Below are 22,161 nucleotides of genomic sequence, written 5' to 3' on the forward strand. Positions count from 1 at the left end.
TAATTACTAAATGTAAAAACATAACACTTACCAACACTGCAGGCAAAGAATGAAGCATCATAGTAGGTGACACAGAAACATGGTAGGTGACACAGGTGGCCAGATATGCCAAGATTTTCCCATATAATTTTATATACAGTATATCGACATTTCCCGAGTTATACTATAATACATTCCGAGACCATATCCATGTCGAGTTATACGAAATTCCGAGTTATCGAGGGTTTGCTGTAATTTGAAAGTGGAATTTAAGAGGGAGTGGAAAAACCTAGGAGGTTGCAGGATGGGTTGACGAACACACTAGAAGCAGCATTGTGTATTGTTACGAGTCAAAGGGGTAAGGCTCGTAACAAACAAAAAATTTATGTACAAGGTATTTAAGAAGTAAGTCCTCAATATTGTATATGTGAGTTCAGCACATGTGCATTCACCCATATGCGAGGACCCTGTTCCTACCAGAAATTCAATTAATGCGAGCAAACTTCACCCTTATGCGAGTAAGTGCGTCATCACCGAGTCATATTTTATCGGCTATTCTCGAGTGGTGTGCGTCACTTCCGTCCACTTGTGCTCAGTCTCGCATCAGCCCTCTTTCCATGTGGACTGCTGGTCTATCACTCCTGTGGATTCTTCATGATTTTGTGTGTTTTTCACCCATTATCCATATTTTTCAAATAATATGGCTTCCAAGCATCCTGCATTATCTTCTAGTCCCTGTTCATCCATGAAGAGGAAGAGAACAGAGTGAACATTGGTACTAATGTTAGAAATTTTAAATCATTGAGATGGGTGAGGGAGCATCAGCACTTGACCGTTACTACAACCTGGGCGAATCCACGATTCAAAATATTAAGAAGAATGCCGATAAGATATGGTATGCTGTTCAGCATGCAACACCTCTTTCGGCCAAAGTTACAACGAAGGTGAGAAATCCAGAGATTGAGAAGATGGAGAAGATACTTTTAATGTACATAGAGCATGAAAACAAGAAAAGCAGGTTTTGCAATATACTGGGATTTGGGCTGAGGCTCTGAAAATCTATGAACACTTGCGTTAAGAAAAGGGTTCTGCTGACATAACCTGCATCATCTGAAAGTGACTGGGGAAACAGCAAGTGCGGATCATGTTGCTACAGCTAAGTTTCCCAAGGAGACTCAAGCTCTCATAGCAGAGAAGGGGTAGAGCTCTAAACAGGTGTTCAGATGGAGTTTTTGTGGAAGCAGCAAAACACATGTCAATGAAGAGAATGGCAATCTTTTTTTTAAATGCTTAAAAACTTGCAGAGGAAGCAATGAACATGGACATCAGTTTGGACAGAAGCCTGCAGTTTAAGTGTAGTTTAGATAATCTTACAGTCAACAAGGAGGTTTATGGTGAAAACAATGGAAAGCAAAACAGACCACTTTGTTACAATTTCTAAGGCCTTCCACCTCCACCCATGGCCCCTCAACCTCTAGCACACCCTCACCACTGGTGCTGTCTGATGAGGGCAACACTCTTGATGTTGGCCCTCTTGATGTCACACTCCCTCATATGGATTCCAACCCTGATGACCCTGCAGATGTCACTCTAACACCATCACCCACTATGTAAAACCTCTACCACCACCTCCATCATCTCGTGTACCCAAGGTGATGCATCTGCTCTTATTGGTAAGTACACAGTATTGTACCCTTTATTTATTATTTTATTAATAATATTGAATTGTTTTATGGTGGTTGTTTTTGTTTTTTTTTGTCTTGAAAATGTGTCTGGGACATTTTCATTTTGGGTTATAGAACTTGTCTAATTTTTTCCCCATTTAACAAGTACAGTACAGTAGTATTCAATTTATGCTATTTGGGTTTATACGAGGGTATATAGGAATGCACCCTCACATATATCGAGACTTACTGTATGGTCCTTAATATTTGTATTGGGAAGAACTTCAACTAATATATAAGATATTGATTGAATGTAGCCCCTTTTAATAAGTAAATACAGTACTTGATGATTGGAGAAAAGAAAGTTAAATAAATGTACAGGTATATCTACCCTGAATATTTACAAATACCTATCACCAATAATAATTAAATACATATAATAATTAAATACAAAATAAATATATAGAAAATACTTTACTATGTTACTCTAGGGTCATAAATATCACCATTAAACAGGTAAATGCAAGTAACACAATTCTATATAAAATCGCCAAAACAACCAGCCAGCCTCAACATTGAATACCATGAGTACATCACCAGATCAAAGACGGAAGTGTACTGAAAACACAGGCCATTGGTGAAGGTCCAGTCCCCACATCTCCCACATGTATACTCGCACCAAAAAGTGTCGGTGCAGGGTGAGATCGACGAGTTCCAAAACGATACGTATACACTGTGATATGTCGGGAAGGTTGGTAAGTGTATCCTCATAACCCCCCCCCCTCCCCCACGCCCTCCACTAGGTGTTGCCATAAGGCTGACAATCAGGGCTGCCAACATACGGCTGGAACAACTCGCCTTTCCTAACACCTATCGTCACTGGTCTCAAATTGTTCATACTACAGTATGCACTGATACTTTTTGTTGCGAGTGTACATCACCTGTCGATAGAAATCATTAGAAAACTGTCAAAATCTCTAGAAAATAACTCGATAAAACATAATACTCAATGAAAACTTTTCACCTAGTGACAGTGTGGTAGAGACCTAGGTGAGTCAGTACTGTACTGTACTGTCCAAACATTGATAGAGGAAGGTAACGCTCAGCTGATGCTAACCCCCCCCATCCCCCAACTCTTTGCTGCCGTTCATCGCTGTATTGTCTACAGATATCATGAGCAGTTCACAGATAATGAAGAGACATTCATAGAAAGGCAGAACAAACAAGAAAAGAGGCAACTCTCAAACCCTCTCATATTTGAGATAATACCCACCAGCAGTGGGAGGTAGGGGAGACCAGGAGCCCCTTTGAGAAAAAACACTTGTTAGACCCCACCCCCCCACCAAAAAGTGAAATTTCAAACCTGGAGCCATAAAACCAAAAATGCTTCCCTGCTCTTTCAAGAACAAATGTGCTCAATAGATACAAATAAAAATGCAATTTAATAAGAAATAAGGGAGATTTTATTTTTTGTTTTATTTGGGGGGGATGAAAGATGACTGTAATCATGTACAGCATATTGTATATGTCAGGAATAAATTTGAAACCAATAAAGCAAAAACAGAAACACCTTCTATACCTTTCAAAACGTTCCCCTTGAAGTATGGGAGTAACAAGGAGTAGGGTAAAGAGTGGGACAGGTTGGTGTAGCAGTATGGGGGCAGATGGAAGTGTTGGGTCAGAGGAGCTTGAGACACCCACTTGGCCCACAATGGGATAATTGGAGTGTACCAGCAGGTAGTTGCGGGTTCCTGGTCCGCATGAATTAGTTAGTTGTTAGGCTAATTAATTCTTATGTACCTTAAAAAGATTGTGTACCGATATTTACAAAAAGACAAGAGATAGTGTAGGAAAGCTTAACAAAGATAAATATGTCCGGTTCTCTAGGCGGCTAGGCAGTACAGCCGTGAGTCCTCGCCAGATAAGTGCGCGGGTCGATGACTCAACAGCAAGTCAGCGCTGAGTACGACAGCATTATTATGTAGTGTGTTTCGTGACCACCAAAATACAATTTTTTTTAAATAAAAATAATTCTTAAAATAATAATCATAACTGCATTTGAAAGATGTGCCAACAATTTGTATTTTGGATTTCAAAACTGAATTTTGTTCATATTGCTTTCCAGATGGAAAATAAATAAAGAAATCCTTCAACGGACTAACAGAATAAATGCAGAAGTGTACTACGGAAACCGATTAGTTAGCGAATGTCTCTCAACGAAGGGTGACGATCTCCTGGCGAGCTCTAACCAGGGTCCACAGCACAGTAGAAACAAAACAAAAGCTGCTGTTGCAGCCAGGAAGTCATAACACTGTCCCCTATTCCCATAGTAATGCCAAGAGCAGTGCACAATTGTCGAAAGATCGGCACAATTGGGTGAGGATGATGGCATCCACACTACACACCGGCCGAGCGACCCTGCCTGACTTTCCAGCTCAAGGGGTGTGTTGAGGTGCACACGTGACACACCACACCATATAAAGCTCTTGTGAAAACAAAACTGAGAAAATATCGTAACAAAACTGTAAGTAGTATGTGTTAAATGGATAATTTTTAATTTAATTCTCATACACAATTAAGCAATAGAATAATCACGAATTTTCACTTACCAATACGAAGGACTCTGAGAAAGTGAAATTTAAAGGGAATTGGTAGAGCGGACGTAACTTCTCTGCAGGGATGAATCAATGTGAGAAACCTAAGACATCAGAGAAATTCTTGGACAAGTGTACGCGAGGAACGTCGACTCTGCTGCCGTGTTATGAGGCAACAATACTACCAACCCTACAATCTTCCTAACTATTTTTCCACATGATGCTGAAGAAAATAAATTGATTGAAATATATATAAGGATACTCCATAAACTATTAAATGGATTATATATAATTATCAGGTAAAACACACCATGGTTTTCAAAGCTAAAAGGAGTGCACGTGTAGTGCTTAGCATCTCCTACGAGTCACTCTTGCCAGCAGGGAAGCGCAAGTTGTCTCCTATAATCCTTCAGACACCAACTCTACTGCACCTCGGGTCCAGACCTCTCCCGAAGTCACGTTTAAGGTCAGTGGCTATACGATCGTTACACTAGCTACATCAAGCTTCGTTAAAACAATGAAAAATAAATGTGATGCTTGATGTATACAGTTAATTTTAATAGGCGGTGATTCGGAGTCTTGCCCTTCACTCACTTTTAAGATAAACGTCATTTATTTTTCTCCTGACCGATTTTTTATGTAAACCAAACAATATAAGTATCCGCTTCTTCGTCTTAAAGCTATTGATTTTCTCTCGAGCATACTTACAGGTATTAAGATAATAGCTGAAAGGTAAAGAGCCAAGACATGTTTAGTTTCACCCTTCACTTGTGACAAATTATGATGTCGCAGAAACAATGAAATTTTGGCTATTTGATTAAATTATGGAAATGATTTCATGCATGGGGTTCTTCATTTTGTGTTAGTCTTGTGGTAGGCAGACATATACATACCATTTCTGGCTGTCCGTCCATTTGTTTCGCCAAATTACTCAGTATAACCAATAAATTTTCAAGACTCACTTGGCTGGAAGACGGTAAGTATATCATACATGAAAATGAAACTATTCTGGCATTCAACTTTAATAAATTCCTTAGCTAAGGTGAGTTATTCATGATTAACATGTGGTGTTCTCACATCCTGACACCGTAGTGGTCTCCTGGAAAGTGGGGGCGGGGTGGATATTCCCAGTCCTTCTCATGTCTTCGGTCAATTTCAAGTTATCTGTCAACTTTATCTTATTAACTTCTCAAAACACTTAGCTTCACATCCACCATATTACTACTGAGTACTGACGTATTCTTGGGCCCGTTTTTAGAAGAGAATATTGTTAATATACTCGAAGGACAGGCATCATGCTACGGTCTGCTCGTAACGGACGTCACTTACCAGTTGTTGGTAGCAGAAAAGACATTTACTTAATGTTTTTTACACACACACACACACACACACACACACACACACATACATATATATATATATACATATATATATATATATATATATATATATATATATATATATATATATATATATATATATATATATATATATATATATATATATTAGCATAAATCACCAAGAAAAGTATATTTATGTCAACAATTAAAACATATTGATTGATAACGTAATGCTTCTTTACTGTCGTTAATTTACTTTCACCCAATTGAGAAAGCTCATGTTTACATATGATTCGACAACGTACGACTGTTACTCGTTCATGGCATGGAAGTGAGCTTGATCATCTTCCTTTTTCATATACAAGAGTTTAAAAATGCAAGTAAGATGCCCTGAGATATTTCTTTAATTTATGAAGCGAGTTGAGCTGTCCCGCCATGAAAGAGTCAGGCTTTCCTGTGACTATGGTTGTCTTCCCACTTGGACGATTCCCTTGTGGACGATTGTCTGTTTTATGTAGTTTTTGCCATCCCACTCACACGATTAAGTTATGTTTGGTTAGGTTAATTTAAATCACATAGAACAGGCGATCGTCAAGATGGGAATCGTCCAAGTGGGATATATCTCCCTGTGTACTGCCGGAGAGTAAACAGTCGTGGATTTTCAGTTACCTGTAGCTGCATTTTTCTTGGATCTGAGACATCATTTAATTATTGTAGCACGAATAAATTTTATTACAGCATTTGAAAAAAAAACATCCTGGACCGAGTAATTAATATTATATATTTTTGTCTCCAGTAGAGTTAATGGGGTTATTATAGAATCATAGTCTGTGTTAGTGGCTTATTCTTCGTGTGAACTTTGTAACTCGTGAAGGGTTGTACAGATTTTCTTGAAGTTGGCTGAACCTGTCTCGACGAAACGTCGAAGTTCAACAATTGGAGTGAGCCGATTAATCTTAATTATTTGGTATCTGTTTTCTTTTGTGAAAAATCATATAAACGGTGAGGGGGGGGGGTTGATGTCTGGATGGTTTTGTTTATTATCTGTACCAAAGAAATGTTAGATTTTTAAGCATTGTGAATATGTAAACTGTCAAGAATGTGGACCAATGATGAATTACTGTATATGTTGCGTTTTATTTTGAGTTAATATTTAATAGGAAGGCGAATTTGAGAAAGATATTCATAATAATAAAACGAAGCGAGAGTATAAAGTACAGTCAGTACTGCGTAAGAGAAGTGGTCACGGGAAGACGAGGCCGGAGTGGAGTGGGCGGGTTTACGTAACTTGTTACAACCTTGAGAAGGGGGACGTTGTGTGCTGGTCCTCTCTCTCTCTCTCTCTCTCTCTCTCTCTCTCTCTCTCTCTCTCTCTCTCTCAGTAATATAATGTAGTTCCATCCAATTGTGATAGATAATATGATTTTTAATATACGTACTGTTATTGCTAATTAGTGGACAGCTATATTCGTGACTGAAGGATTTCTTAATATACCTAATGTAACGGTTTTTACCTTGTGATTTTTTCTTGCGTCGTAAAGTAAGAATGATCACATCTCTTTAACTAACCCAAGACATCGAGTAAGAGAGGATGTTGTTAGTGTTCAGTGTGTTATACTATATAATGTGTAACTAATTAGAAAGGTAAGGCATTATATTATCCCCTTATCTGAAGAGTGGGGGAAAATATTAGTTATGTTGTGTGTGAGAGAGAGCATTTTCTTTTGGATCTCCTCAGTTATTTTTAATAGTAAAAGTAATATTTTTTATAACCCCGATAGTCATTATGCATCATGTAAAGATAGCGGGTTTTCTTGACACTGTGGTGTTCGTATCTTCAAACTACTTACATAATCCACAAATTTGACGAAACTTTCTGAACAGTAAGTCCTTATTTTCGGATATCTTTATTCATTGGTCTTCGGAAGACCAATGGGATAATAGAAATTATTGAGAAGAGGTTGAATTTGTAGCCGTACAGTACATCGATTGATCAAAATATGTAGAAATGGCAGGCGATAATTCCTAATATATTGACGACACTCTTGCAATCTTGAGGTTTGACGCGTTAAAAAAATAACAAGCATGTATGTACTAGTATACAATAGTGTGTGCCGAGTATTTTACCCTCGCCAAAATAATATATGAAATTACGGACGAAAAGATATAACCATGTACTCTTATGCCCATTATCATTCATTACTTCGCTTTCCAAGGACTCGCCACAGGACTGCATAATTGGTACGCATATTTCCTGTAGTTCTAAACGCACCGCAAGATTATCGCCCCTCATTATCCTCTACAATATTGTTATGCTTCTTGATGTTGTCTGTACGAACACAGTGTTAGACCGCTTTCAGTTATCACTATCAAAACTCACTAAAAGGGTAATTACCCGTTCCATTTTTACCATATAATCACTTTGTCCTTCATGTTGGTCATACGGGCAGTGTTGTGTGTGTGTGTGTGTAATCCTAAGAGGTTAGAGCACGTGACACACCTCAGCCAGGCGTGAGATAACCTGCCTTTGTATGGTGTTAAGACTCCCGCTCAGCCTCGGGTTACGCTTAGCTACACTGGGTACTGGGGCGGCAACACTCCCCTCTTACCTTTGTTTTTCTTCGGTGTATTGACTGACAACTGAAATATGTGATTTGTAAAAGATTGATTTTTTCTTTAATAATTTAAATTTATTCACGCATGAAAAGATGGAACACATTTACGTGTCTGAGGACCTGTTGTGTGCACCATGACAATGTGGATACGTAGATAATATCTATTAGTGATTTTTTTGTGATTAAATGATAAACGACCATTATGATCATTAACTAACACATTTCACTTGATTACATGATATATAAAGGAAGGCGGTAAGAGGATAGTGTGCATGCACTGTACATTGATGGTAAATTGCCACTATTAAACAGGAGTTATTTAAAAACAATGAAAGTCAGCAGCTGGAGGGGGGGGGGTACCGCGAGTAATTTTGGTCGTAAGGTTTGTGTGGCAGTTTAATGTGTCCTCAGCACTATTAGTTTCGCTGTCACTCAACACACACTAGACATTCATCATGTAGCTAAGGTTCCGGATTTTCAAAGACTCGTAGATTAATTTTTGTCCTTGCATGGTACTGTGAGACCGCTTCTAACTGGCTCAGTCCAGCTACGGCGTACAGGTAGCGGCCGGAAGTGTGTCAAATATTACTCCTGAGCTTACCATAGATAGACCCAAATCCTTATTTATAGTTACGCGAGGGGGGGGGGGGGACATAACGGATAAGAATCCAGACTAAAGCTAAGAAACCATCATTTATAGATGGTCTGGCCTCGAAGAAACGAAGCGTTGGCACCCTGGCACCGTCTTCGACTTTGATTGCAAGTTTTTTTTATGTTTAGCTCAGTAGTATAAACCTGACGAACGTGTGTATGGCAGCTTCCGGTGATCTTGTTAAGTCACAAAATAACAATTACAGATACGAATACAGGTACAGTATGTGGTTTTACGAACTATACTGTCATAATAATACTTTCAGCTTACGACACAGGAATGTCATAATTATGGTGTTGTGAACTGGAGACACACCTAATGTAGCGTCACAACCTCAACTGTCCGTAGTGTGATATAAACTGATGAAAGTAAACAAACGAGCTAAAGAACTATCGTTTTGTCAGTCTAGTGGAGTATCGCCATTGTTTTGATGCGACGGGAGGCTGTGCTGTAGATGTTACGAACATTATATATACTGTATATATATATATATATATATATATATATATATATATATATATATATATATATATATATATATATATATAAGTGATACTCGGTTACAATACAAAAAAATCTGCGATGAGACAGCGGGTGGAGGGGGAGGTTCAGTACAGAGATAAAATACAAGAATGTGGTTAAGTTAACAGGAGTGTATGTGTGTTCAGTTACATACACATGCTTATGAGGAGATGTTCGTGTAAATGTGTGCGTTGTGTAGAAGTGTTCCTCACCATTTACAGACACGCGTGCGTTTGTATGTGTATGTGTGTGTGCGTGCGTACGCTTCACCACCATTCATCTGTTTATGAACGGGGTGAGTGGGTATGTGGGCGTGTTTATGCATACCGCATGTTGTGCACCTCAACGTGTGTATGAATCCCATGGCTTGACGAGTGATGTCAAGGTACAGTAATAATATGTCCCCTGGCTTGTTATATAACTGTCGTGGTTTGAATGTGTATTTCAATTCAACTTTCACATCTTATTCGTGGTTAATATATGTATAAGTTTGTCGAAGTCAGAGCATATAGTTAGATGGTTATATATTAAGGGCCGTTTTATAACTAATTAGATATATAATTGATACATAATTGACGAAGTTAAATTTGTCGTGGATAAAATTTGCATATTCAGTCGCCCTTTTTTGTCTAATTTGGCGCCTACTTGATATATGATTTACAAAGTTATATTTCGCATATGAAATTGTTTTATATATATATTTTTTTGGATAATCTCTATGCTTAGAAATAGTTTATAAAGTTACTTTGGTTATCTAGTCTTTGTTAGCCTGTGTATTGGGTCACTTGTTGATACTTGTACAAAACAGTCATGATTAGAATTTGTTGATGAGAACACTTCTTGAAATTTGTGCATGATTAATTTTTTTCAGTGATATGTAAGCATTAGCATTAATGTACTGCTTTTAGATGTATCTCAGTCTTTTTAACATTAACATTATGCGCCAGACAGAGATATCCTCAATTTTTTTCCAAAGTAGTAAGGCTCCTTTACACCATACACTTGTTGTCCACCACTGTTTCTGCCTCTTTCAAGCCAGTTATATTATTTTATACCACATACATCTTGGTGTATTATTTCAGGCCAATATTTTCGCACCACAGTGTTTATTTTATTGAGACAAGAATCGCATCCCCCTGAAATTATTATAGTATCCTTTCCAGACCATGATCATAGCTGTTCATAGTGTACAGTCCCCTTCACTTGTGCGTTTACAGGGGCTCGTCAGGTTTTGTGCAGTGTGACAGCCCTGTGTTTGTTTACAATCCGACAGAACATACTATGGAATCAAAGTAAAACGATATTAAAATAAATATCTCAATGTAATGATTTATGGAATGCTTAAATGATGAGCCTCAGTAAACGCACTAGTGAAGGGGACTGTACGTGTACCCCTTTCAAACCACCAGCTTTCTTTTTTTTCATACAACAAACGTACCCTTCCTAGAGCTCCGCCGTACCCTTTTCAGGCCACCATTGAACCTTAATCACACAACTCGAGACCCTTTGCTCACTCACAGCGACTATTCATAAGACGCGTTTGGTGTAAACATCTTCGTTCAGAATGTTTAAGTAATTCCTAAATGTTTCACACACTCGATCTATGTTAAGGAACATTAGTAAGTCAGTTCATGGGAGGATTTCTTGGTATCTGTTAATACACGCATGTTATATCAAGCAGTGGGGAGATGTTTCTTTTTAGAATTCACTATAAGCTGTTTGGGATTGGTCAATTGCGACGTGATCAACGCGTACTCTAAAAAAGCTAAGTTTACCCTCTCCGTTTTCTGTGATTCTACTACGCGCCCGCTGGCCTAGAAATGTTGATGCTGGTAAACCATTAACATTGGGTTTGGATGGGTTAAATTGTCTTCAAGAGCCACGAAAATAAGAACTATAAGTTTTCAAACAGTAAACATGATATTTTAATACAGTGTAAAAAAAAAAAATAAGTAACTGTAGACGTATTGAGATACTGTATATATTCGTACAATACAAGGATGCGTATAAAATATTTACCTTATTTACTTAATGGCCACCCAAACTAGAGGTGGCCATACCGAGGGAAGAAGGCCAGTGAACTATGTGGGATCCCTCCATTGTTCTTGATAATTGTGTCAAGGGCTTGATTCCACAGTGATGGAGTGAAGAGTGTTTAAAGGTGAACTAAGTTACCGGTAGGTGTACAGCCCGGATGTTACGTGCGCTGGTCAGTACATCACGAAAGCTCTCCATGTATCATGTATGAGGGAAAATTTAACTTGGAACAGACAGACAGACGTACACACGTGTACACTGATACTCGCGTACGTGAATACACGTGTACAAGATACACATGTATACACATACACTTGCGTACACAGGTACACGTACACACACTTACATGGATACACACGAACACATACACACGATTACACCGATACACGCGCTTTCACGGTCATACATGCGTACATGCACACATAAACTTACTCAAAGGTGAGTGGTGTAAGATAATGAATGAGCAGGTGAGAGTCCCGGTAAGAGATAACGTGCTATTATTAAATAGTGATGTGAGGAACGACCAATCCGCGGGGCCTGGTCGTACCGTAGTGGTGACCAAGAGGACGCTTTTCCTAATGCCTGACACGGAGCGATCAGTCATTATGGTAAGATGTACAATATTCGCTTAAATTATTCAAGGTGTTCAAGGCAAAAGGTTTTCAGTTGTTGGAATCTATATAATCATATGATATAAAAACAACAGACAGGATTGATTGATTGATGGGTTGTTTGCTGGCTTGATTTATTATTTGATTGATTGATTGATGGTGGTGGTAATAACATCCCTGGCGACGCAACAGCTTATGTCATATGCCGCCGAACACAGGTAGGAGGTTGCACAGTGTGTTAGCCCAGGGTATGAATAACTTATGGCAGGGTAGTGGACATTAACAGTGGAGACACAAGCCCCGCGCCTCAGGTCCCGCTGTACACGTTATACCTCGAGGTCTTGATGGTCGACGCCTCACGTGTCTCTCTGCTGCCCGACATAATAAACACGGGAAGATGTCGACGTTTTAGGGTTAATTAATTCATCAGGTTAACATAGTTTTTTTATAGTAGTGATTTACACACAGTTTATTAATCAGATAATATGTCAGGTATCAAATGTAAGTATGTATAGTTACTTTGACTACTGTTTTAGCATCATTGATAATATTATCACACTAGATCATTACTTTAAGGGTTATTATGATCTTTAATAAGCCCAATTTAACACTGGCGTTACTATTAGCAAACCAGACCAATATAACCAGGTTCCATAGTGGCTGTGAGGTTTAAAATGTTTACACGATGATATCCACAGGTTACATGTCATCTGACCCAAGAGCCACCACAACAGTGTTAACGCCTCGTCTCTTACCTCCGCCAGGTGTCGTCATCGTCATGGTGCAGTTCGAGGGTAAATATCAACATGAAAGATCAGACAACTTCGACGAATTCCTCAAGGCTATTGGTAAGTTCCCCCCTCCCTCTCTCTCTCGCTCTCTCTCTCTTTCATCATCAGTCTGTATCTGTCGTAACTCTGTCCTGTTCACTCAGTACCTAAAGACGTCACAGTTTCATCTCTCTTGTAGTTGGTCATCTTTACTTCACTCTTAGTATCCAGGGGAGGTTGTGTCCTTAGTCCACTTCTACTGTATATCTTCTCACAGTATGACATATCTTGTTTTGGTTCACTTATTTTTTTTTCTGTTTCTGTGTTGTGGCTTATACTTTATTGTTTAATTTAGTAAGCGTGTGTGTGTGTGTGTGTGTGTGTGTGTAAGCCCTTGTTGCGGAGTTATTAAGAAACACCACGTATAAGGGGAGACAAGCCTATGTATAATACAGGGGGTGTAGTCATGTTAGTACTCATCACGCGCGCCATCTGTTGTGACGTCGATGCACTAATTACAGCGAGGTGTTGTGATGCCGGGCGGGTGATGGCGTACCTCTGCTGCTCGCCACTCCTACTGTCCCCCCTAGAATGCTAATGACATACGGAGCTTAGTCTAAAAAAATTCTAAGGTTCGTAATTTTATTTAGCCATTGAGATGCATTCTCATTTCTCCATTAAGGGAGAATGTATCGTACCAGTCTTTTGTGATTCCCGTACCCATGGACACACAGACGGACGGTAGACACTAAAGTAAACGGATCATTTAACTCATCTGGGGTAATGTCCACCCACCAACTTTATATAAATCCATATTTATTTATTCAAGTTATGTTCACTGGATGCCCGGACGGCCGGACGGACGGACGAGTGGGCATTATTTCCACACCCCTTGTTGCTGCCTTCCTGCACGACGGGGACATAAAGATAAATAAAGAGAGAATAAATTTTAATGAGTGTCCTGCCTCTAGCTTACGTGCAGTGAAGGAATGTCCTGGGATAACCATCGCTCCCTGAAGCTCTCTTATTAGTGTACAAGTCAAGTGTCAGGCAGCTTCCCGCCCCACCTGGGTGTGTGTGTGTTAAGGACTACGTAATTGCTTGTGGTTATGGGAGTTTTTTTTACATTCATGAGTAAGCTGAGATGCAGCAGTGGACCTGCGGCCACACTGGCAAGCGCGACGACACACACACACCCTCGTGTTGATATTTCCTCGACGTACTTGTGTCTTACTCAGGACCCTAGTACTGTGCTTTTCTCCTCCACTATTATTCTCAGCTGACTCTCTAAGAAGGGATATAAAATGTGGCGGGCGTCTTCGCGCGCGCGCGCGCGCGCGTGTGTGTGTGTGTGTGTGTGTTTGAATATGATAACTCAGACCAATATAGATAGAATCCAGCTTGATAATGGTAGCCTCTATAGAGATATATTACAATAAGTTTTCAAAGAAACATGATAATCAGTATTCTCCTCATTACTGATTAGTTGTAACCTCGTGGACTCTGGTATGGTGGAGGACCTGACTACTACCTTCAAACACTTTGTTATTCTTGAATTGCTATCTTTATACCACTCAACATGTTGCAATGTATTAATATAGATGCCTTACTTCTTGGTGTTGTGTGTCCGTTTAGTGTCTCTCTCTTATAATATAATCATGTCTTTTATAGCCTCTCTCTTATCCGTCCTTTATATAGTTGAGTCTTGTATAAATAAAATTAATGAGCACACACACACACACACACAGTAACAATACAGTGTGCGGGTCTGAAGAAGTAACTCTCTATGCCTCTCAAAACATCGCTGTCGTGCCGTGGTCATGTAGTCTCCCCCAGGGTGCCTGCAGTTATTAAAATGCACACATCACCCGCCAGAGTCCGCCACATGAAAAGTAAACAGAAAAGTGTGTGAGCCATGTGAAGGAGGAGCAGCCAAGCCTCCGAGGAGATACGTCACACCTTAAATTCCCCTCATCAGCAAGTCCTCGCCCGCCGCCCAGATGTTTTTCTCTTTCAAACTAACCCACGTAGTTTATCGACAGCCCCGCCAGCATATAAACAAGATTGCTAAACTTCTGTCATTGAAGTTCAAGTACCAAGGCTGGCCAGATGTGATCGTGCGGTGGTGAGTTGTGGCGTGTCATGCGTGCAGTAGCAGCTTTGATGATACGATATATGCGCAGGTGAGGCTCAGGCGCACGTACGCTTTCCTTGTGGTTTTATTAATGGTTCAGAGTGCGTGTTCTTTGACCCATTAAGTTGTGTGAAACTTGCGCTCAGCTTTCTCGTCCGTTCATTGTTTACATTCAGTATTGGCGGCGCCCCTTGGAATATAACATGCTTATACTACAATAAAGAATACCGTACATATCTTCCACTTATATATGATGCTGTTTTAAGTGTAACTAACTATATTTTCATGATGGCTTACTGCGAGCTGGATCTATGAATGACCCCCATTGAGTGACTACAATACAGTGCACGACAACAATATAAATTATCGACCTTTTAGCTAATTGTCGTGCACAGACCAACAACCCGCGGGACGTCATTAGATAATTATACTCCCTGACTGTTGACGAATGATGAGAGGAATACGAGATGATGAAACATAAACTAAATAAATTCAACGATAGAGCTATGCGGAGAAAGAGTGATAGATACTTGTTGTGTTTTGTGATGTATATGGAGTAGTGTCGCCTGTTTGTGTACTTGTGCTAAGCCATTCTGCTTACCCACCTCACCAAGCCACTACACTATACTACCCTGTTTTACTAACCCACCCACCAGGCATCTAATTTAAGCCATCCTATCTAGCAAGCCTTTTTAACAAACCAGGATACTAAGACCTTCCTAAACGTCATTTGTATTAAGTAACCCCTTCAGTAACGTACATACACCCATACATTAAGCCAGTGTATTAAAACAGTATACTAAGCCTCTCTCCAATACGTCCAAACCCATACAGTAAGTCAGGCTATATCCTAATCCCCCTCTATTACGTCATAATAGTAAGTAACATCTTCAGTAATGTACCCAGACACTCTCACCTTAAGCTCCCCCCACCTTCAGGAGTACCGATGATCCCCCGCAAGATGGTGACGTCGTCTAACCCGGTGGTGGAGGTGGTGAGGGAGGGCGACCGCTGGACCATCCGCATGAACACTCTCATCAGGACCATCGAGTACAACTTTACCCCCGGCGAGGTTATCAGCTCAGAGACCATGGGTGGTTTGGCCCAGGTGGGTGGTAGGAGAGGGCGGGTGGGTGGTGAGAGAGGGTGAGTGGGTGTTGATGGTCATGAGGGCAGACGCTGGTGAAGTTGGATGGTAGAGAGAGGGTTGTTGGATGGTTGTGAGTGTGGGTGGGTTGACCGTCCGCACCCAGCAACAAGTAAACTGCGGTATAGGGAAGCATTTCAGATGGCACACACACACGCACACACACACACACACACACACGCGCGCAGGGGGTATGATCGCATTACCGGTATGCGTCAAAGTTAAGGGTTAAGGTTACCGGTGAAGACAGTCAGAAATAACTTCCTTATTCCCTTATCTCGGGAGGGTGGACGACTTGGGTTCAAAGGTCACATACTGACACCTTCAGCGTCGTTGGACTCAGATCAGAGACAAGGGTGGAGATAGTCTTAAATTAATACATTCTTCTCAGACAGTAAAAACATGTGAATTGTGTTTTCTGGAGATAGCAGATCGGAGTCGAATCGGCAAACAGTGGAAAGAAATGTTACCTGATATCTATCTCTCTCACTCTCTAGACGAACTAACTGAACTAAATATATTTTTTCAGAACGTGTTCACCATCGAGAACGACTGTATCAGGCAGACGCAGAGATCTGACACGTACACGACGGAGGTGATCCGGGAGTTCTTCGACGACAGCCTCGTCATGGTGGGTGTTGGTCCCTACTCCTCCCGCGCCTCTTGTGTTACCCGCGCCTCATGTATCACCCTCCCTCCGTGAGTCTGTACCTCCCCCCGCCCCGCAGTGCTTGTGTATTGTTTCCTAGAGGACTAAAATCCTACGCTAATATAATATAATGTGCCAGGTTAGGGGGACACAGACTCTCACTGGGTGACGCGACATTATAATACATCAGGTTCCTTTACTATCGAGTAAAATAAGTGAAGTCTCAAATTTATATTCTGTGCAAGTGTAGGTCGTAGAATAATGACAGTGAGTGAGCTCAAGATAGGTTGGATGGTGGTCTATAACACTGAACACAAATAACAACAATAACTCGCTGATAACAGGAATGAAAAAATGGTATTTATCTAAATGAGTGAGCTGTTCATCTGAACGTCCAGTACAAACTGCAAGGGTCATTCATGAGAAGTCTGCGGGTGTAACTCGCCTCGTTTGGGTATGTTACATCATTCTAGTTAACTAACATTTCACTCATTGTGCTAAGTTGTTGTTTCCCGTAAAATTCCTGATGTCTACCATTTTCAACTATTATCACATACAGATTTTCTTACGGTAGTTGTTTGATATGGACTATCCCGCTTTTATTATTTCCAACAAGTGATTGCTGTGTGGCTGCGCCGCTTGGCCGCCCGGCGGGGCAATACATATTACACGCCGATTAAGTTATAAAATATTTACACAATTCTGCTGTTTGACAGCTTATAAGTAAGGTGAGAATATATTGTGTTCAATTTTATCAAAATTTTATGAAATTATATATTAAATAGTGAAATAAACTAAAGTTCAAGACAGATGTAACTCACGCGCCATAGTTTCGATGGACCCTCTACCCCCTACTCCTGACTCGATGGAAGTCGTAGCCTTGGCTTCATACCGAACGCCCCCTCTCTCTTCCCCCTCCCACCCATCGTTCAGTGGTGCAATGTCGTAGCTCGAAGCTTCGCTGGATTGTACGATTAGCAGTTCATGATGTAATATTTGAGAGAATATATGCACGATACAGGTTTTTTTTAGTGACTTCACAACACTTTATTTACCATCACTATACTTCAATTCAATTCAATTTCAATTGTTTATTCCTTGATAGAGGAAGCGGGATCCTAGTGCTGTCACTAGGTACCCCTGTACAATAACACCAGAAGCATCTGGCAAGTGTGAAAAGTATATACAGTATAAATATTATAAAGGGGCTTACTAAAGCCTAAGGAAGGAAGGATGTTCCTTTATCACATAATTAATATTATTTACAAAATATCTGGCCAGTATTGGGAGGACACTATACTTAACATCACTATACACGAGGGACCGTTCGGTTTGCAGCCCTGACTACGACTTCCCTCGAGCCAGGAGTAGGTTTAGAGGGTGCATCGAAACTATGGCGCGTTAGTGTACTTAACATGGCAGATCAAGATTATAAGTAGCACCATTTGCCCGACCCGCCGTATTACCAGATTGTTTATCTTTGTTACTTTGTGTCAAAACTGTCCGGGTGATCTGTGCTGGAGACCTTGGTAGTTGACACGTTAATACACTCCAACAACAACAGCAACAGCCACCAGACTCAGCAGCGATTATTGTCCAGCAGGTGTAGTGAGTGAAGGTCTGGCTACAACTAATATTAAGACTTCTTCATTTGTTTTCCTGCCTGTATAATTTATCGTTAGCATTCTCTTGTATCACCACATTACATAAACCTCAGCCCCCTCCTGGTGTCTAAACTGTGTTAAAACAAACATTGGTGAAAATCCTGATGAACAAAAACCAAACAATAACACAAGTCTATAAAGTCAGTCATCCTGGACAGATACCCCCATATGTTCGATTAGAATCACACATATAAACTCATTAGTGAGTCATTGTGTCTGAGTCACCTGGACACTGGCGGAGAGATCTGCATGTTGTACTGTAAAGGTTAAGGAGAGGGTCACTTATTTTACTATTGTACTCTACTGGTCAGGATAGGTTAGGTTAGGTAGGGTTAGGTTAGGAGAGTCTTACACATGATTGTTGGAGAGGTTACTTATGGCTCTTATGCCGTCAGCTGGTACTCTTATACCCTCAGTTGGTACTCTTACCCTCAGCTGGTACTCTTATACCCTCAGCTGGTACTCTTACCCTCAGCTGGTACTCTTACCTCAGCTGGTACTCTTACCTCAGCTGGTACTCTTATACCCATCTTTTCCTCTTAATGAGCACTGTCAGCCCCTCATCCCACCAGGTAATAAAGGTTTGTTCAGAAGGTTTTGCTATTTGAACAGTGAAGATTGTCTGTATGATCAACACTGTCTAATATAATTAAACTGTGTTGGTTAATTTTCTACTGAAACAGACTTTTAGAAACAAGATCCATTTAAATGGTTTATCATTACAGATCATAATTTAGTATTATGAAACATTTGTTGTTTTATTGCAGAAAGCGAATCCTTAAAATTTACTTGATAGAATATGTTTTAGACTAAGTACAGTACGTTAAATTCCTTTATTACAGAGTACAAATTACGGCAAAGATCCGGCCAGTACTCGGTGACATAATGTATATTCCTCTTACAGACCTTAACTCACGTGGAGTCTGGGATCGTGTGTCACCGATACTTTAGGAGGATCTAACATCACCCAGTTTATGCTCTTATCTCAAGCGTGACTACAAAATGATGATCGAACACTAAGAAGTTGACGACTGTCTTCTACGCTGGTATAAAGGATGAAACATCACGGAGTTAAGGCTCTTCTCTCAAAAGTTATGATAAAGCAGGATCGATCATCACTGAGGTGACGTTCATCATCAGTATTTATACAAAAGGAGAAACTTACCACGGAAGTCACTCTCTTCTCTCAGTATTAACACAAAAAGAGGACCAAACATCACACATTTATACAACATTCTTCAGATTTCACGTAGTGTAGATTTTAGTTCAGCAAGAATTATAAACAGTATTATATTTTAAGTTGATTGCAGTTTTAAGTTCTGAACTGAAAATCTGAGACAATAATTTTACTGTTAAGTTTTATTGCTATTGAGAATAGTAGTTGGAGTTAAGCCAGAGTTGAGACACAAACAACTGAGATGGACCGGTGGAATGGTGTCTGATTGGCTGATACTCTGTCCTGGGAGGAGCGAGAAAAAAAACCTTACTTTTGTGCATTTAATTTCATGTCAGTCAGAAGAAAATAGAATTAATATTATCTGGTCGGTCATAGAATTATTGGAGTGAGGCGGTCGAGCGGATACAACGTTCACCTCCTGTGCCGGGGAAGCGACTCCCGGGCGCTCCCAGTTCACCCAGCTGTAAATGGGTACCTAAAAAGCATACTATAATTTGGGGAAGTGAAGGCTGTCGAGTACCGGCCATGCTACCCTCTTGTGTGCTGGATCCATACTGTCCGTAATGGGCAGTCATGCTTATGGGACCCACTTTCACGTTCAATAGAATTATTGGTGATCAATCAATTTAAATGCTAAACTCTAGGATACTTAGTCATAAATACAGCGGGATAATGAATAGTTTGTACGTCAGCCAATGAGAAAGATGTGCAGCAACAAAGTTAACTCATATAAATATTTTACACAATATACAGCTGTTTTGTATAGGTGATAGAATCTATGATATTTTATTTAATTCATATCCTTGATAATATTCCCGTTTGCACCGGTCAGGACATGTTTGTTTTTATCACAGGGTCTAATAATCAGCCAAAACTGCCTGTAGGCGGTGCCACACAGGCACGTGTACCAGCATTTTTCGCTTTCGGCTGTGGTTTTACCCGCAGCTTTTAAGAAATGTGTTCACACGACGGGAATACTATTATCACTGGAAACGCAGTGGAGCTGCTGGAGCCAAACCAGAACAGTAACAAGATTGATGCCTATGAAGTCTTTGGCGATGAACTGTTAGCACTTACAACTTTTGCTTTGCATTGTGTTAAGTGTAAACGTGAGAAGAAACGCTTGTGGACTATTATAGTTCCTGAATGGCGAGAACAAAGAAAGTTTCGTCTTGAACTGCAGAATCAGATTAAACTAACAAGATTATCCCTAATTAACACTATTTTTTTTCAATAAATTTCCACATGTGTATATAAATTAAAGTTCCATTCATTGTGGAAATAAAAAGATAAATGCTAGTAAGCGGACAAGGAGGAAGATGTATACAACTGAGTCAAATTATCTATTGTACATTTTATTAATATTTTTTTTTATTTCTTTTAACTTTTAATATAATACAATAGTGGTTTTCGAAAACCAGCCTCTATTACTAGTGTGACGCCGCCTTTATGTTATGCAGGCCAAGGACTAAAAACGGTATTTTATCCTTGGTTTATACCACCTGCCTATAATTAGGAAATTGAACTTAGATGCTTATGGAATGTTGCTATTATCTTAGTATAATAACATAAAGCATGACAAAAAAATGTGCGGAGTGTGTTTTGAGGAGCAATGATTGCACCGTCACAGAAGAACTACCAGAGAATAAATGATGTTACATCTAGCTAATGTTCCGACGATATGTTTTTAGAACTTTACCTTACTTCAGTGAACAGTAAATGCACGTGATAAGTAAAATACTTTAGGACTGTAATTATGCATTATAGAAACTCATGCTAAAATAAAATAAAAAATCTGTGCTATTATAGTCACTCCATTATTGTCTACAAGGAGCGAATAGTAAGCTTCAGAAGAAAAAAAACAGCTAATCTATTATGTAACCAAAATGTTTTATTTCAACCTACTGACATGATATACGCTGCCAGAGAATTTAATTTAGGCGTTGGGTGTTACCTTTTGTAATATCTATTTTAAATTTTATCTTATATACTAATATAAGTATATATCAGTATATAAGTATATACATTGCCAACATTAGCGGTTGCTATTATGTTAGACGATCTGTCGATCACGCCTGACAGTTAGCAGTAGCGCACCGCCCCACGTGAGCGGCGGAAGTGAGAGGTGGGGGTGCGTGGAGTTTTGTGTGAGGCAGCCGAAGCCTGCGGAAATAAACAATTGTAGTTTGCACTTGATCTAGAGGATTGTTGGAGTGGTAAGTTTTTATCTGGAAAATCAATATTTGTTGTTTATTAGCGAGTTGTTCAGAAACAAGTTTTTGTTTCCAGTGACAAAAAAAAAGGATATTAGCTTCGGCGTGATCTTGAAATCACTTGGCCTCTTGTAAAGTGAAACAAGTTACGTAACCATGGACCAAATTCACCATTTACATGTTTGATTTAACGTTAATTATAATTAGTTATCCTTACACCAATTATAAACTGAGAAAATAATTAAAATAGTAAATCTCAGTTTTGTCAAGGTTGGTGAGAGTCGGTCACTTGCTGGCAGACACACGTGACCACATTTCTCACAATATGCAGTAGATTTCAATTGGTCCTCAGTTTCAGAATTTCGCACGACAACTAATGCCAGTAATTGGTTG

General features: G+C 39.8%; 1 protein-coding gene across 3 annotated transcripts; it reads left to right on the forward strand.

Annotated features, from left to right (window-relative positions):
- The first annotated feature begins 226 nt into the window (after positions 1-226).
- LOC121859899 (cellular retinoic acid-binding protein 1-like) lies at positions 227-21,436 on the forward strand. Of its 3 annotated transcripts, none has more exons than XM_042356858.1 (5): positions 227-1,652; positions 12,779-12,862; positions 15,857-16,026; positions 16,595-16,696; positions 19,283-21,436. In XM_042356858.1, exons 2-5 carry the CDS (start codon positions 12,793-12,795, stop codon positions 19,337-19,339), a joined length of 399 nt encoding a protein of 132 aa, XP_042212792.1. In that variant the 5' UTR covers positions 227-1,652; positions 12,779-12,792; the 3' UTR covers positions 19,340-21,436. The 3 variants fall into 3 exon arrangements, with proteins under 3 accessions (XP_042212792.1, XP_042212791.1, XP_042212790.1); XM_042356857.1 differs by lacking the exon at positions 227-1,652 and adding an exon at positions 4,599-4,703; XM_042356856.1 differs by lacking the exon at positions 227-1,652 and adding an exon at positions 4,626-4,703 and having other exon boundaries at positions 12,713-12,862.
- Positions 21,437-22,161: the final 725 nt, after the last annotated feature.

This window comes from Homarus americanus, unplaced genomic scaffold (assembly GCF_018991925.1).
Source record: "Homarus americanus isolate GMGI-L3 unplaced genomic scaffold, GMGI_Hamer_2.0 scaffold44110, whole genome shotgun sequence".
NCBI classification, from domain to species: domain Eukaryota; kingdom Metazoa; phylum Arthropoda; class Malacostraca; order Decapoda; family Nephropidae; genus Homarus; species Homarus americanus.